This window comes from Aedes albopictus, chromosome 2, assembly GCF_035046485.1.
Source record: "Aedes albopictus strain Foshan chromosome 2, AalbF5, whole genome shotgun sequence".
Classification (NCBI taxonomy): domain Eukaryota; kingdom Metazoa; phylum Arthropoda; class Insecta; order Diptera; family Culicidae; genus Aedes; species Aedes albopictus.
The window spans coordinates 291,855,789-291,874,818 of record NC_085137.1 but is presented as its reverse complement, the minus strand read 5'-3'; the positions used below and the strand labels follow the sequence as shown (position 1 = coordinate 291,874,818).

Below are 19,030 nucleotides of genomic sequence, written 5' to 3'. Positions count from 1 at the left end.
TCTGTTTTGGCCACCGGAGTGACCACCGGAGAAACCCGTATTGAGGGACTTCCATGTTTTTGCAACAAAGATAGGCATTCGACGGTTCTAACTTCATGTTTTTTTCATGGGCATGTGGCTTCTGGCATAAAATAGAAGAATTGACCATTCTGGTCTGTTTTGGCTACCGGAGTGACCACTGGTGAAATCCGTATTGAGGGAGTTTCATGTTTTTGCAACAATTATAGACATTCGACGGCTCTAGCTTCATGATTTCCATGGCCATGTGGCTTCTGGCATTAAATAGAAGAATTGACCATTCTGGTCTGTTTTGGCCACCGGAGTGACCACCGGAGAAATCCGTATTGAGGGAGTTTCATGTTTTTGCAACAAAGATGGGCATTCGACGGTTCTAACTTCAAGATTTTTCATGGCCATGTAGGTTCTGGCATTGAAAAGAAGAATTAACCATTCTGGTCTGTTTTGGCCACCGGAGTGACCACCGGAGAAACCCGTATTGAGGGACTTCCATGTTTTTGCAACAAATATAGACATTCGACGGCTCTAACTTCATGATTTTTCATGGCCATGTGGCTTCTGGCATTAAAAAGAAGAATTGACCATTCTGGTCCGTTTTGGCCACCGGAGTGACCACCGAAAAAAATCGCATTGAGGGACTTCCATGTTTTTGCAACAAAGATGGGCATTCGACGGCTATAACTTCATGATTGTGTACTATTTTGACTATTCTGGTCTTTGGCCATCGGAGTGACCACCTGGAGAAACACATACTAGGGAACTCCTATGTTTATTTTTAAACGCTCATATTATCTAGATTTATCACCAGAAGCAGTATTTCGACGGCTCAATTTTCATGCTTCGACACGCGACATATTATATTTATGCTCAGTTGTTATTCTTATTGTTCAACAAGGTTATTCTGTAGTAGAGGCAATCCATGTTAAAATATACTGCGATTCTTGTAGTCTGATACTGCACTGTCAATGGTAATATAGTTAGTTCGAGAATTGAGGATAGTTTTACTTCGGTTCACAAACAAATCTTTCATCGTATATTTTGGTTAACACCACTTAACGTTTTGGTCGTCTATGTTCACTGTTCTTGAAAATCACATCGTTTCTTTTCATTATCTTTTTAGATATGTCCACATTATTTGTTAGTACTTGATATGCTTTCTTGCTGGCTCTATTTTCTTATACTTACGTGAAGTCAGCTTTTTCAGAATGAAAAGTTTTCTTAGTAGGTAGGAGAAGGGCTTTCTTGAGGAAGACAAACAATGTTTCACTTGGATTAGGGAATTATCAAGTTCTGCAATCGAGGAATTCAGTCACAAATATTATCCATTTAGTCAGTTTTATGAACATTTCGTAATTCTTTATTTTTTTTTTAATTAAATTAATTCGTCTAGTAGTTTTAACTGGCATACTCTTAAAAGTTCCACGGAGGATTCCTTTCGAGTCCGACTGACATCAAGGTATACAATTAATAAAATGTGCATGCTGCCCAGGGGCAGAATTTCAAACCAAGTATCTCATCAATGAAGAATACAGTCTCTCCAAGATTGCAGAATTCTGAGCTATGAGATTTTTAAAATTTGCGTGTTTACTGGTGCCACGTAGAGGCAGAATTCTGACACAAGTGTCCCATTTTGTGCAAGTCTATGTCATACTGATCAACTTTGCCGAAGACACCATCTTCCTAAGTTATTAGAATTCTGAGCTATACAATTTCTAAAATTTGCAAGTTCACTAGCGCCACCTTATGGCAGAATTGCGAAACAAGGTTTCCCTTTTATGTAAGTCTATGTCATACTGGTCAATTTTGCTGAAGACACCAACTTTCTTAGTTATCGGGGGGAGCGACACTAGTTTTGCTGAGCCGAAAAACTTAAAAAAAAGTCGAAAAAAACCGGTAAAGGCCGCCTAGTGGCAGAATTTTGAAACAAGTGTTTATTTTTATGTAAGTTTTTGTCATACTGATCAACTTTGCCGAAGACACCATCTGTTCGCGCCCGCCGCGGGATGTTCTTCGGACACTTGATGGAAAATCGCTAATTGTCGACGGAAACACTTTTATTACGCGAACACCAACTTTTATTATAAAACGAAAAGAGGAGATGTTTCCTCCGCGGCGGTTTATTTGGACTACTGATCAAAACAGCTGTTTTGCCTATCAGCTAGCTACCTACTCCTATGTACATATTGCACAGCTGGTGCGATCGACCCGATCGCCAGCTGCAGGTATATAAAGAGCAAGAGCGAACCGGTTGGAGAGTAAATAAACTAGACTAGGGGTGCTCAAAATTCTTAGCGTCGAACACGATCTTATCTCTCGCTCCAACATATGCCGGCCGCCTTGGAATCTTTGATTACAATTAACCTATCCTATTCTAACACAAGCACCTTTGGCGAACAATAGATAATTTCAGTTTGTTTTGATCAGACGGATCGAAACCAATGTGCTATATACAATTCCACTTGTGGTGAGCAAAAACAATTCATTATATAGCTGGAGCCGACGTTGCACTACTGACCTACTTTTTGGTTTGTCAACACACTTGACCTAGTTTTGGTGATCTACTGTTTGTTGCTGATTCTGCTGCAGTCCGTCGGAGTTTATCATCGTTGTTGCCTATAGTGCATCGAATTTCAACGGCATGGGACGTACATTTCTCTACCCAACCGCGACGAACGGACAAAAGGCTGCTGCAGATACTGATGCTGATATCATGGAAGTGTCGGATGGAGGTGACGACGTTGGAAGGACAATTCTTCGTTGGTGGTGTGCATCGGGTGAGTAGAGGTGATGTTGATAACGTCGATCGGACGGGTTTTTTCTGCTGCTGGCCGCAGGTCAAGTCGCTGAAACAAATGAAAGGGTGCTTTTTTACCTTTATAATCAAAATATGAAGCGACTTGCCTGGAACGGAGGCCAACTTGGCCTCCGTGTGCGCCGGGTGGCACAGATGGATCCCTTCCGCATCGGGATGATCGGTTCTGCTGGACTAGTTGATCGATGAACGAATGATTCTTTCAGGCTCTGCTTCTATTTTCGATCCGATGGCCGTTTGCCGATGGTGGCCGTAGGAGTACTGACTGGACTGGATCATGGCTGGACTGCGACGACGAAATATCGCCCTGTATGGTTGGATGTCGTCGGTATGGAGGATGACGAAACTGCGACGACGGATTGTTGCACTGGACGACGGAATCGAGCGTAATGCCGTTGGTACGGATGGCTGTCGAAACTGCCGCGACGGATTATCGCGCTGGGACGGGCGGATGCCGTCGGAACATTGATTGTTGGTGGAGATTGTTCGAATATAGTTGCTGGAAGAGATGAGAGGGTGCTTTTTAATCTTGTTAATCGAAATACAAAACGACTTCCCTGGAACGGAGGCCTACGGGCCTCCGCGGGTACCGGATGGTACCGATGTCCCTCTCACTCTCGTACTGAATGGACGTGTCGATCGATTTAGAGTTAATACTACGGTGCTGGGCGGAACTTGACTGGATCTGCGGACTGGGCTGCAAACTGACACGACGAATTGTCGCGCTGGGACGGTAGTGTGCCGTCGGAACTAGGGGCTGCCTGATTTGCCACGATGGACTGCCGCGTATGGACGGGAATGATAACGGAACTTGTGGCTGCGGATCTGCGACGACGGATTGTCGTGCTGGGACGGAACTGCCGTCGGAACTGCTGACTGGAAACTGCAACGACGGGTTGTCGCGCTGGGACGGTAGTGTGCCGTCGGAACTAATTATTGTTGATCTGCGGCGACGGATTGTCGCGCGGGGACGGGACTGCCGTCGGAACTGGTGATTGCGGAACTGCAACAACGGATTGTCGTGCTGGGATGGCAGGTTGCCATCGGAATTTCGACTGCTCGGCTGATTCATTTCGGTGATGGAGAATGGTTGCATGATCGCTGGAACAGATGAGAGGGTGCTTTTTTACCTTTATAATCAAATAAAAAAAGGACTTGCCTGGAACGGAGGCCATCGTGGCCTCCGCGGACGCCGGCTGGCATCGGAATCCCTCTCACTGCTCACGCTTCGATGACTTTCCGTTCTAGGTGTTACCTGCGGGCTCATATTGGGTTGGGTTTCCTACGCTGTAGTGATCGCCGATCAGGCTGGCCAAGCCTAATGACGACCGCTCGTAGTTCACCGAGGACGAATGCGCGCTATCTTCCTCTTCCCATTATTGCTGCAGGTTACCTCGAAATAGTCAAAGGTGGTACCAAATATAGTACGGAACTAACGGGGCGCCGGAGCACTGGCGTTGGACGCCGGCTGAAGATTCATGCTGAACGAACTTCACTCCATGCAACATCTGACCACCACCGAAACAATACAGACCTCGACTGACAGGGGGTACGCTAGGCGGGCTCGATTGGAATCATGAAGATTGCTCCGGATGACCGGAGCCAGGGGCGATCGTGACTGGGAAAAATGAGCGGGTTACTTTTTGGAAACTTTCAATATACAAACTACTTAACTGGTGTGCGGAGGCCGATGGATTCGACCTCCGCCGGTGGAGGAGACTTAGTTCTCCCCATTCGATGATTCAAAATTGTTACGGATGGGCAGAACGCAGATCTTAGATACTGCTCTGCGGTAGCTGCCGTCTTTGGTCTTCACTGTTACGACCCGCACATTCCCGTTTTCGCCAGCGTGAACGTCTATCACCCGGCCGAGCTGCCACTTCAGAGGCGGTCGATCTTCACCCTTTAGGACCATCATGGTCCCTACCACGATGTTGTTCTGACGTACAGTCCTTTTCGTTCGATTGCGGAGGTCCAACAAGTACAGCTTGGACCAGTTTTTCCACAACTGCGGTGTGAACCGTAGAGCTTCCTGATAGGCTGAGCGCCGATTCTTGATTGACGCGTGTCGAAACCGGCCGCCAACACACAGTACCCCGTCTTCGAGTTGCGGGTTCAGATCTGGGAACTTCGACGAATCTTCAACTCTTCTGCTACTCGTTAGGTCTGCCAACTCAGTTTGCGACTTGAAGCGGAAACGTAAAATCCGTGCAGTGAGGCGCTGAAGGTTGCTTAACGATGATCGGAGGCTGAAGACATCGCTTGGTTCGATGACTGGAAGTACTGCAGAGACGTCCTTGACCTCGAGATCTACCGGATCGAATTCGTCTTCACTGATCGGTGGGGCTGATGGCCAGTTGCACTCGTTCGACCTCAAGCAATACGACCCACTGAACCAGAGCGATTCGTACTGCAACTGTACTGGATCCATTCCGTTGGAAATGATATCCGCCGGATTTTGCAGTCCAGCAACATGGTTCCAGACGCCGTCCTTCGTGATGTGCTGAATCTCCGAAACCCTTGCGATGAACTGCTTCCATCTTGACGGCGACGACGATAGCCAACACTTGACGATGGTTGAGTCCGTCCAGAAGAAGCACCTTGCACGTTTGCTAAGGCTGCTCAAGACCTTTTCGAAGAGGTGGACCAACAGCAAAGCAGACGATAGCTTGAACCGTGGGGTCGATAGACGCCTGTTCCCCCTTTTCAGGTTGTCGAGTGGAGCAACTCGTGATTTCGCCGTCAGCAACCTCACACACACCTCCCCCGTTTCGGAGATTGTCCGGTTGAAATACGCCTCGCAAGCTGACTCTTCCAGTGACTGCGTACTGTGACTTCGACAGGTTTCTCGGTCCCAGAACTTCGTGAGGTGTTCTTGAAGATCGTTCGTGGAGCAGACGAAAGTCAATGATGGCGATCCACCGACAGGGCAATCGGGTATCTTGCCGGAGACGATCCAGCCAAACTCGGTGTTCTGTAGTGTAGGTCCATCTTCAGTCGCTTTGTGTCGCTCGTTCCGAAGCAGGTCCATGTAATACTCTGCTCCGATTATGATGTCTACCGGTCCTGGCTCGTGGAAAACGCGGATCGGCGAGGAAGGCTGCTTCGGGAAGGTTCCATCCGCTGATGCTACAACTGGCTGTCGGTAGCGAAACAGTCAGCTGCGGGAGAACATTGAAATGCATCTCTTGCGAGAATGCCGACATGCCTTCCAACCTTGGTCGAACTACAGCGCTGACGAGTTTCGTCGACGTGCTGATCGACGAACCGATTCCTTGAACGGAGAGAAGTGATGGCGACGCGTAGAAATTCATTCTGCTGGAGAACTCTTTCGTCATCAGGCAGTGCTGGGAACACGAGTCCAGCAGGGCTCGTGCTAGCATGGTATTGCCGTGACGATCCTGGACCCTGACAAGGGCGGTGGAGAGCAGAATGTTGTGTGTGGGAGTAACTGGGAGTGCAATGTGTGTTTGAGTGGTGGATGTGGCTGTGTTGGTGGCTGGTGACTGAGTGCTTGGTCGTTGAGAGTTGCTGGGTGTAGTGTAGCTAGCGTTTGATGTCTGTGGTCTCGGGTTCGGTCTTGGTTGCGGGGACTGTGGCTGTTGTCTGGTTTGTGTCGGAGGATTTGACTGCGATTGTGGAACGGAGGATCGGATTGGTGCTCCATGCAGAAGAGTGTGGTGCTTCTGCTGACAGTGATGGCAGGTTCCCTTGTCGCAGTATCGGGCCCAATGGCCAAGGCTGAGGCAGTTCCGGCACAACTTTGCCTTGGAAACCACATCTAGTCGCTCCGCAACTTGTAACCGCTGGAACCTTCCACAGACGAAGGCGGGATGCCACGAATCTCCACAAAATGGGCACTTTCTCGACAGTTTTACGGTGGTATGGCACATGGATGGCTTCGATGAGTGATAGTCGGAGCTGCTCGGCTTCAAACTCGCGGGAGCGACGGATTGCAGTACTGCACAATGGCTGCGAAGAAAAGCGATCATGTTCTGGTACGTTGGCACGTCCTTAGAATTGTGATGCGTTTCCCACTGCCGTAGCGTGGCAGGATCCAGCCGGGAATACACCATGTACGCCAGAATTGTGCTCCACGCAGCGGTATCTTCTCCAATCTTCTGCAGCATCTGGAGGTTTTTCTCGAACCCGCTGATGAGGTTGCTCAAGCCGTCGTAACTCTCGCGTTTCATGCCTTCCACGGCGAAAAGAGCATCGAGGTGGGCCTTCACAATGAGCTTTTTATTCTCGTAGCGAGATTCCAGCGCCTTCCAAGCCACGCTGTAGTTTGCAGCTGAAAGCTCCACAGACTCGATCTCCTGTAACGCTTCTCCAGAAAGAGCTGACTTCAAGTAGCTGAACCTGTCCATGTCGTTGAGCTGCTTGTTCTCATGGATCAGGCTACAGAAGCTGTCTCGAAACGGGACCCACTCCTTAATTCTCCCACCGAACGACGGAAGGCGAATCTCTGGCAGCTTCACCTTTGAAAAAGAAGATTCCGATCGGTCACCAGGTTGACCGATTCCGGATGCCGTCGCGGTTGGTGGTGGGGGAGCTCGCTTCGATGTGAGACTGGCCTTCAAGCGAAAATACCGCTCCTCGAATTCGGTAAGCGCCGCCAGGTTGGCCTTTTCGCGCGCTCGTACATCCTTGTCATCTTCATCTTCAGAGGTTTCGTCCGTTAGCAGCTCAATTCGTTCCCGAATCGCGTAGAACTCCTTGCAGATTCCTTCTAGGGATTCCAGGCGCACTGCTACTTGAGATTCGTCCTGAGTAGGATCGTACCTTCGCGCGAAATTCTCCAGTCCTTCCAGCGTATTCAGCACACGTCGCTCACTCTTACCAAGGGCGCGAAGATCGGCCATTGATAACTATTTGATCACTGCACTACACTGCAATTAACTGCGCAAAGCGCAATCAATCAAATTTGAAAACTGCACAGCACTTTCACTTGCACCAAAACACTCGCGATCGACTCGACGTTCCACAAAAATCGCGACCTCGAGAGACAGATTGACTGCTCGACGACAATGTAGACAGCAGCGAGGGGGGTAACGACCAGAGTGGACCAAACAAGCCAACAAATCCAGCGAACACCGAGACAAATTAAACAACTAGCGGACACCTCAGGGCTACGCTCCAAAATAAGAGACAACTCGCATGCACTCTAATCATTTATTTCCACCAGAAGCCACATGCAACAATCCACCCAACATGCACTATACTTCCCATAAGAAGATGTCCGTCCTCCGCTGGGCTTCTTCCGTCCCTACGATGGCGCTCTGGATGTGGTCTGCTCGTCCAAGATGTCCTCGTCTAAGCGCGCTCCTCCTCGCGATGGCGCCGCCACGGTGCGCGCCACTACTGCAGCGATGGCGCCGGAAACTTTCACTGGCACTGGCCAGAACTTTCTTCACTTCAGCACTCAAAACCGGCGGGAAATGTCTTCCGCCCGCAATCTTCCGAGCCGTGCAATTATTGCCGACGGCTTTCGCGCACTGATAGTCTGTTTGAGTCCGTATTCACTGCACCGCCCACCGCACTGGGGATTGCCGGGTTCTTCACACGGAACCGCGCACTCAAGTGTCCGTTTCAATCATCCGGTTCGAAGGACCAAAATGTTCGCGCCCGCCGCGGGATGTTCTTCGGACACTTGATGGAAAATCGCTAATTGTCGACGGAAACACTTTTATTACGCGAACACCAACTTTTATTATAAAACGAAAAGAGGAGATGTTTCCTCCGCGGCGGTTTATTTGGACTACTGATCAAAACAGCTGTTTTGCCTATCAGCTAGCTACCTACTCCTATGTACATATTGCACAGCTGGTGCGATCGACCCGATCGCCAGCTGCAGGTATATAAAGAGCAAGAGCGAACCGGTTGGAGAGTAAATAAACTAGACTAGGGGTGCTCAAAATTCTTAGCGTCGAACACGATCTTATCTCTCGCTCCAACACCATCTTTCTAAGTTATCAGGATTCTGAGCTATGAGTTTTCTAAAATTTGCATGTTCACTAGCGCCGCTTAGCGGCAGAATTGTGAAACAAGTGTTTATTTTTATGTAAGTTTATGTCATACTGATCAACTTTGCTGAAGACACCAACTTCGTAAGTTGTCAGGATTCTGAGCTATGAAATTTCTAAAATTTGCATATTCACTAGCGCCGCCCAGTGGAGGAATTTTGAACTTCGCAACTCATCGTCAGTAAGTTATTGGCGTACCCAGAGTTGATGTACACGTGCTGTAGTCCCATGTACGGGAGCCACATGGCAAGCGAGCTCCCAGGAGCTCTGTACATTTTGAGACTGAAAGTTGTGTGCCTCATTTTTCTCAAGATGTGTCTCATGAGCTTCGTCTCATGCGCTGATTAAATTAGAAAATTTCACGACAAAAACTTCCTAAACGAACGAGAATTGATACCTTAACCTTTGCATTGAGAGTCCCTAGTCGTATCGTATAGACCAACCAGACACTTGAGTTGTGTACGGAAAAAAGTTGTTGAGGTTCTTCGTTACCAAGAAGTTGTTTTTCACCTTAGATACCAACAGCTCACGCAGCGCATGAGACGAGCTCCCCGGGAGCTAGGCGCTAAGCTCGCACCCACCAGATTTTCGTGAGCCTCTTAGCAGCGCAGCACACTGCGATTTTGAAGAGCTGGGAGACAATTTGGTAGGAGGCTCGCTGTCACATTTATGTACACATGAGCAATGGGAAACTCTGGGCGTACCCAACAACTTTTCCGAAGACACTATCCTTCCAAATTATCAGGGTCTTGAGCTGTCGCATATCGTAACGTTTGCTTGACAACCTGATATGGTTTCTGTAGTGCAATTTAACATCAAACTGTTGCTGGACCCTCTAACGGCCAAGTTGCCAACTAATCCTATGAACCAAAGTTCTAAATGGTAGATCTTATCAAGCCCTAAAACTTTGCCGAAGAAAGTATTGCGCTAACTCTTAACACACCCGAGATAATAGGCCATACCCCCAAAAGGCCGAAAACCCATAAGCCTTTAGTCTCCTATTAAGTGGATTCCTATTGCGCCCCCCGACCTGTGATCTTATAAGAGTCTCGACTGTATATACAAAAGTATAAAATACGTTGAAAGAGACTGGCCAGGGCCAGGGATAAAACCCAGTGCCCAGGAGTAATCAGGAACATTAAACATTAAACCACAAAGTCCGTCAAATGAATCAGAGCCTGAATTCAATAAAGCTTTCAACAACAGTATAGTAAAATTTTCACAACTGTCGTATACACAATATTTGCGCCGATAAATAAATAACGTATGATGAACATCCAGCTACGCCTCTGACAACATCACGATTGGTAACCCCTAAAACATTTCTTGCGCCCCGTTGTTGATCCTCATCATCATATGCTCGATCATTATCCTCGTTTCGTTCCAACTACTTGGCGTGGTCTCCCCCAAACCAAACTGTCGTTAATTTATTCTTCATCATCACTTCGTCGTCGTCGCCGTGGACCGAGCCAGTGCCAAAACGGACCAGAATGGTCAATTATTCTTCTTTTTAATGCCAGAAGCCACATGGCCATGAAAAATCATGAAGTTAGAGCCGTCGAATGCCTATATTTGTTGCAAAAACATGAAACTCCCTCAATACGAATTTCACCGGTGGTCACTCCGGTGGCCAAAGCGAACCAGAATATTCAATTGTTCTATTTAATACCAGAAGCAACATGTCCATGAAAAATCTTGAAGTTAGAGCCTTCGAAAGCCTATCATTGTTGCAAAAACATGAAACTCACTCAATACGGGTTTCTCCGGTGGTCACTCCGGTGGCCAAAACAGACTATTGTGGCCAATTCTTCTTTTCAATGCCAGAAGCCACATGGCCATGAAAAATCATGAAGTTAGAGCCGTCGAATGTCTATCTTTGTTGCAAAAACATGAAACTCCCTCAATACGGATTTCTCCGGTGGTCACTCCGGTGGCCAAAACAGACCAGAATGGTCAATTCTTCTATTTAATGCCAGAAGCCACATGGCCATGAAAAAACATGAAGTTTGAGCCGTCGAATGCCTATCTTTGTTGCAAAAACATGGAAGTCCCTCAATACGGGTTTCTCCGGTGGTCACTCTGCTGGCTAAAACAGACCAGAATGGTTAATTCTTCTTTTCAATGCCAGAACCCACATGGCCATGAAAAATCATGAAGTTTGAGCCGTCGAATGTCTATCTTTGTTGCAAAAACATGAAACTCCCTCAATACGGGTTTCTCCGGTGGTCACTCCGGTGGCCACATAAGACCACAATGTCCAACAATATTTTTACATATCACAACAATATGGAGCATGTAAAATTATTGAGATTTCATCATGAGTTAACCAACGCAGATGTGTTTGGCGCGGAAAACCGTTCAATTTCGTTACAGTCAACTCGTTGGCCATCTTGTGGGATCCCTGGAACCGGTTCCAGAAGGACGGGACATAACCAGAAACATACAGAAATAGTTCTCGACAGATTGTATTATGGCCTAAAGAAGTTTGATGCAAAAACTTCTATCCTGTAAATAATATGAATGTGCTTTCTAGCACATTATCGTGAAAAACATTACTTTCCGGATGTTCCGGATTTCCGGAACCGGTTCTTAAGAATTAGTCAATATTAATGTCTTTAATCGAAGTCCACGTGAATACCTTTCCAACGATTCTTGAACGGTCCTGATTACTTGTTCGGTTGCAAAGTTATAGCTTGCCAAAGTTAGGGTCTCTAAAGCGGCATTTTTCAGTTGAAGCAGGTTCCCGGTGGCCACAGTGACCAAATCCGGAACTCTCCGGGGGTTTTGAAAACTAGACATGTGTGGCTTTCATTTGGGCCAAAGAAAATCAAAATCGGCTCAGCCACTGATTTTTGAGAGCCGTTCAAAGTTTGGGGTCAAAAATGACCCCAGGGTCTTATTTGTAACTTTTTTTTAGGGACTAAGGAAGGTTAAGTGGTAACCTACTGTGATGGTATAGAATGGTGTGCAAGAAAACAGAATCGCAACGCTTAACTTTGTTTTGTAAACTGCCTATCGTGGTTTATTGAAAACATGTGGTAACACTCAAGTGTGTTTGAAAACAAATGGAATGGTTTATGCTGATTGTGTTCTTGTCGGGTAATGATGTTTTGTTGGAATGGAATGCAGGTTATGATATCAGGGTGTATTGAAATGTTTAATTTATGACTGACTATGAAAGAGAAATAATGTTTCATTATGGGTGGTTTGAGAAATAGACATGATGGTTTTACAAAGGATCATATTACGAGAATGACATATTTAGAGAGGATGATAATATGAAGGATCATATTACTACACGTGCGAGGCAGCCGTCAGAGGCGGAGCTACCAGGCGGCTCTCGTAAGGCCAGGATGTTGTTAACCCCAACAAAGGGGGCGCCTTCTAGACATCAATACGGACGGACGCCTTCTGGGCTATCAAGACGACCGAGTCTAAGTACTTGGAAGTCTTGAAGGCGATGAGGAGCAATGCCAAGCTCGTGGAACTTAGAGCCGATATACACAGTATTCGACTTACATGTACAGGTCATACGATTAAATGCGATAAAACCCACAAGGGCGCTACAAATGTTTGTCGCAAGAGGTTCTTGGCGAGGTAGTCGAGGTAAGGGCTCTCGCCACGGAAGCGACTCTAAAGGTAAAAAACGTGGACGAACCACGAGCCAGGAAGAGTTTTTCACGGCACTGTGGCAACATTGAAAGGGGCAGTTAGCCACCGTAGCCGTTCGGCATCGGAAAGGCCCGGCAGTGACACAGGTGGTCTTGGTTCCGCTACCTGTGGAGGATGCTTAGTGGGCTAGTAGAAATTCCCGCAGGACGTAAACGATCCACCGGAGGTTTGCTTCAAGTGTTCTGAACCGGGACACAAGTCGTGGGACTGTAAGGGGCCTGGCAAGAGCAAGCTTAGTAGGCGATGTGGAGGTAAGGCCATAAGGCGAAAAGGTTCACAAACCCAAAACCCACTGAAGTGCTTGATTTACTCCGGGATATACGCCCAAGGTGACCAAGGCGCCCAGAAGGCCCAAGGTTCCCGGCTGCGTGGGATGGATATCGTCATCATAGTGGATCCTTACCGAATACCGCCGGTAACGGCAGCTGAAGAAATTGAAGAAGGCAGCTCTTAGGCGTCACAGCAAATACTGGACCGGACCGGACATGGAAGTAAACATCGAGTACAAACGGTGAAACGATCATCTTACGAGATGAACCAGTAGAGGGCTGAAGATCTGATAATAAAGAATAAATAATAATAATAATAATGATCATCTATATAACGCTCATCAGAACAATCTGCAAAGACGTCTCAAATCCAATCCGAAGGGTTTCTGGCATTGTGTAGGTAAATGACCTGTGGAAGGAATCTGGATTGCCCTCCACAATGATTTGTTCTGTTCGCAATTTAATAGTGTGTTCACCTAGTAGCAGGTCGACCCGCACGGTCTCGATGCCGCAACCAGACACGTTCCTCGACTTCCAACTTTCGGGCAGCAGTTACAAATCACGGATGGTATGGTGCATTCTGCAGGCAAGAGTCTGATACCGTCGTCGTTGGATGTGGCCCAGATGGTATTCCATCACTCGTACTTATACGTTGCCACACCTCTTGCAGTGGTATTCAAACTATCCTATCGGTGTTTTCCAGAAATACTGGACAGAATCTTACGTCTTTCCAGTTTTCAAAAGAGATTGCAAACGGATGGTTTCAAAGTATCGTGGTATAGCTGCACTAAGTTCAAATTCGAAGCTTTTTGAGGTGATCGTACTGCGTGATCTAGTCTATAACTATGCGCATTACATTTCTCCTGACTAACATGGATTTATGGCCAAACGTTCAACGACAACCAAATTAACGGCTGTGCGAGGCGAAAGAGAGTAGATGGTCAATAGAGGGGCATATCAAGCTCAACCTAGTTCGAAGACGCTGCTTTGAGAATCAGTACATATGGCCGGGGTTCTGCTAAACCGAACTAAGCGCCAAAAAGATAATTCCGTGATAATTAAGCTTAAAGTTCAACCACTCACAAATAAACATCAGCGGAGATTATTTGAAACTTTTCCGCACACATGTGACTTACAAGCCTTAATTAACCATCAGAAATTAAGAATACATGGAATCATTGATATAATTACATTTTATTTCTTGGTACTTTGCACTCAGTTCACTCTGGCTGATCAAAAACATTAGAAAATGGTTTATAGTTCAGTTTGGCTGAATGTGCTTTTTTGTTTCAGGTAAAACCAGTTGGACAGTGAAAAAAATCTCGATTTTTCATCGTCTATCAAGTGGAAATCGATATCACTCACAATCCTTTACATGAATCAAAAAGGACGCGTATAGTAGGTAGCACGAAGGTCTCAAAATAGTTTGAAATATGAACGGCGGAAGCCCTCCCAGCTCAGCTCAGCTTTTCCCACCCATGCTTTTTCTTCATAAGCGGTGCATTTGGAGGCACAGAGTAAGAGTGATTATGTCAAACGATGTCCTTGCATACCCTGAGGCCTTGAGATGTGAATGTGAGCAATTTGTGTACTTCAAATTTATGCTGGTCGAAGAAAACCATGAAAATGTTCTGCCAAAGTGCACTAAGTACAAAAATGTTTTCAAAAATATGAAATAGATTCGAACTTGGATCATCTTTGTGATAACCAAGCGCGTTACCTCTAGGTTATATTACCTTGCTGAAGGTCAGTCGTTAAGTCTGAATCAAGTTCTAAACATTCTTCTCAAGGATAGTTTTCGTAAAAACGCCATTTTTCGATCAGCCAAAGCGAACCAAGTGTTTGATTTTTTTCAAGCTTTATTAATCTAATTAGGCTTGTTATTCAATGACGGCTCCTGTGTTAAATTGCCAGTATGAGGTGTGTCGACAAAACGCTGGTATTAAAAGCCAGTTGGTTTTTGAATTGTTGAGAATAAATTGGGTTTTTAAATTAAGAAAAATGTATCGATTTTTTGATTTTATTCGAAAGAGCACCTTTTTCTGATCCACTAGGATTTTTTCAGATTTTTAGAACTTTGTTTTGGTACTAAAATCAATTTCAAAAATATTTTTTGAAATCTCCTTTTGACAGCTGGGTAACTGTTTGACAGTTCCATCCAGTACAAAATGCGACGAGGGGTGATTCAACAAATCGCTCCCATACAAACTTCAAATTGATTTTTAAATAGGTTCCCGGGCACCAAAATTCATGAAAATTTGGATTTCGGCTCCGTTTTGCATGCAGATTCAGAATATTGAATTATCTCAATACCGCTAAAGAAGCCAATTGATTCTAAAATGTTGTGGACTTGGTTCGGTCTGGCTGAATGTGATTTGGAAAAATGACAATCAGCGCCATCGAAAAATAATTGGTTCCTCCCACACCCATATTTCTAATAACGTGTTCATTTCTCTCACAGATTGTTTCTATGAAACTTAGTAATCTGACGGCGATGAGGAGAACTTGAAATGTTCATCACCTGGTTCAAAACTAAAATATTTCGTTGATTCTATCGAATGGTTTACAGTTCACTCTGGTTGGATGCAAAATGATGTTTTGTATGTTCCGCCAATCAGAAATTTTGAATTAACTCCACGAAGAGCTGTCAGAATTACTGGATTTTTACATGAAAGGAAGATCATCATTTTCTTCACTTAATGGTTCAGAAAACTCAATTTTTCAAAAAATGGTCTTTGGTTTGGTTTAGCAGAACCCCGACCATATACAAATAAGACATTTTGTTGCCTCAGTTGCTCTAGGTCGTACCGAGGCAGTTGGCGGTACCGAGCATTGTTGTGGGTGCCGGAGAGTTTGGCTTTTAGCTTAACTATCACCAAGTTGTGGTCAAATTCATTTCTAGCGCCACTGTTTGTCCTAAAGTGCCGTAGGGTTAGCAGCTGCTGGAAAACGCTAATGACTTAATGGAATCTCTTCTAAGAACCCTTCAGATTCCCGTTGCCCAGCTTTCATCGTGCCTGTTTGCAGATATTTAAATTGACGATAACCCGACTAGAAAAATCTATCAAGTTCATAACACATTGTGTTATGATGTTATAAAATTTTCTATAACTTATTATGTTATAACCTAGCTTATGTTAAATAACTAAAATTGTAACAAAAAGTATACCGGTCTAATCAAAATAATAACCTATTTTGTTATGATCTGATCAATGTTATAACAAAATATTATATAAGTTTTAGCTTCAAGAAAACTAATTCCTATCATATTTTGATACAATTGTACAAAATGATTTTATGCAATTCAGTATCATAATTTCCATTTTATATGACTCATTTTGATGTCATTATGGCCAACTATTCCGAACTGGTTCATAATGCAACTGAAATGAGTTGCATAATGAAAAATAGTTGCATAATGTTCATAATGCAATTCATTTGAGTTGCATTATGAACATTATGCAACTCAAATGAGTTGTATAATAAAAAAAATCATTGCATAAAATTTTGTATGGAACTCGTAGCAAAACTCGATTTTTTCAGCACTCTTCGTATTTAAATGTACGACTCGTGCTGAAAAAATCAACTTTTTGCAACTCGTTACATAAATAACTATTCTGAATGTCAAGTAATTCAAACTAAATTATTTCACAATGATTTATTAAACAACACTTATAACATAATATGATATAACTAGCAGTCCCGGCAAACGTCGTCCTGCCTGCCTACTTTGTTTTTTTGACATTCGGTTTCATGCAGAAATGCCTCTAAAAATGGAATTTCAGATTTTCCCGTTTTTCTTGCCTTCCCGGGCACTTTTTATAATTATTTTTTTCGTACGAACACGTCGGAGCCCTGGCAGAATGAAACAGTGAAAGAATCATGTCGATCTGTTGACCCGTTCCCGAGCCTATTCGTGACATACAAACACCATTCCATTTTTATTTATATAGATTGAGATACAATATTTTTAAACCCCAAAGATATTTAAACTTAATTATATCACAATGAGTTATAAATATCAGGGTTTGTTGTAATAATGTTATATTTTTGTTAGAGTCTTTTAGTCGGGAAATCGGCAAAACTCCGGATTGCAGGTAATTTTCGCATGAAATCCATGATTGATCCAAAAAAATTATAAAAATTCAGATTTATAATAAAAATAATCTTTGATTGAAATTATAAAATCACATCATGTTTTAACTTTTATATTTTTATTTCTAACAAATAAAAATGAGTCGAGTCCCATATGGATCAGGTTTCCCTGTACTGTTACACTTTACGTAAGTCCACTTAAGATTCCGGAAAATAAATTATGGCGAAAAAGCTTTTGTTTTAGGAAATAGAATATGACAAAACCTGAGTAAATTTTTCGATTCCTCATGGAAGCACTCATTTGTAATGGGCTTCAATTGCCAAGCAATTGCAATTCGTAGGGACGGTATGAACGAGGCAGGGAGAGCAGAAATGATAGTCCTTCGATCAATCTTTCTCTTTTTCAATTTCCGGAAGGATTTCATCCGATTTCTATTGCATGGCGATGGCGGAGGACTTACGATGGATGAACGGCTTAGAGCCATCGCTAGTCGTGAAAGTTTATATAAATTAGCAGATGTTGGATGATGTCTATTCCAAAAATGCATTCCTTTTTCAAGGTTACGCGACCATATAATGGCTCAGAGCTACGCCAACTAATAAATATGTAGTAAATTTTCAACAACCCTGGTTCATAAGTTTCCTCAAACTGAGGTTTTGGACTCGAATTTATTACGTTGAGTCCTGCCCAGTTTCCACGGTAGCTGTTGTTCCCATCCATTTTTCTCTTAGTCGTTAACCCACATACCCGGTCCCTTTGCTACGGTTCAAGAAACATTACCAGAACTACAAATTATGCTTGCCAAGCGCCTTCCATTCGTGGAACTTCAGCTGAGAGCATATAGTCCGCAGCAGACAATCTGGTACAGGTAAACAGGACCACCAACAGTATCATTTCTCCTTCCATGTGGCTGTTGTTAGTAGCTCGTACTGCTGGTCGAGGAGAATACATAATTAATTGAATAAAAATTTCATTCGTGCTTCTAACGTTCTAACGTACGTGTTTTTGTATGGTGTTGGTGAGGATGCCTCTCAAATCGTTCTGCTTGCTTGATTACAAAGGATTCTCATTTTCACCCGTATGTGTTCATAACGCATTGCATGATTCATAAGATATGCGATGCACAAGTAAATTAAGAATCTTCTTGGTGGGGAAGCTTTTTGCTCACAATTAACAACATTTGTAAGTTTTATTTTTTTTTGCTGATGTGACTAAATGTAGTATTGACTTAATTATTAATTCGGAAACAATCTACCTGTGTAGAGGTTTTACGTAGTTGAAGTTCTCATTTCTTTCAGGCCTTGGGATATCGTGCACCGAAATCGTTAACGGAAGCGCAACCTCACTGATACTGTGTACGACTAGCGAAGTTGAGGTTGTACTATTATGTTTATGATTCTAAGCTCTGTTTTAGGATTTGATATCTCTACTTTTGTTTAATAAATTGTGATTTTCTTGTTGATGATTTAGTCCTCTATTTTTTGATCATGATTACCTTGTTTAACAGTTTGCAATCCGTCGAATTATGTGAGCCATGCATCTGAATTATTGCTACTGCTATCTTCCCAATCTATCTACCCAGACCAATGTAAGGATTCCAAAAGAAAAATTTTCATTCACTCTATCGTACCCACCACCATATTCGTCTTCCGGTTGTTCGTGGTCGCATATGTGGTTTTATAACTTTCATAAAAGATGTCTTTCCGGTTCTCTTTCTTCTACCTTGCAGCCTTACGATAGTCGACAGCTGATGGTGACGGTGTTTGTTTGCTTATGGGGTGCGAGATTGTCCGGATATCTGCTCTATCGAATTGTGAAAATCGGACGCGACAAACAGTTCGAGGACAACCGGAGGAATGTTATTCGATTCGCCGTGTTCTGGACGTTTCAGGTATGTAAATTACTTTTACGTTTTTGGTTTATAAACTATATTAACTAATTCCCTAATTCCATTCGAAGGAGTTTTGGATTGTATTTTAACTCAAAGAAGTAAACGAAGTTCTCCAAAATAGGGTAGAAAATTACTTAACCATATGCGACTCCCGTCATATCAGACGGAAAATAGCCGATAATTAAATATAGTCCAACTTACCTTTGCCAATGACTATGGTAACAAATAGATGTAGACTATCAATAG

At 44.1% G+C, this 19,030-nt stretch overlaps 1 protein-coding gene across 4 annotated transcripts in view; it reads left to right on the top strand.

Annotated features, from left to right (window-relative positions):
* The window catches only part of LOC109423718 (uncharacterized), a 132,907-nt gene that overhangs the window by 71,143 nt on the left and 42,734 nt on the right, over positions 1–19,030 (top strand). For all 4 annotated transcript variants that reach the window (XM_062852082.1, XM_019698704.3, XM_062852081.1 and 1 more), the window contains exon 3: positions 18,623–18,784. In XM_062852082.1, coding sequence (XP_062708066.1) covers positions 18,623–18,784 — 162 coding nt within the window. The remainder of the gene's footprint in view (positions 1–18,622; positions 18,785–19,030) is intronic.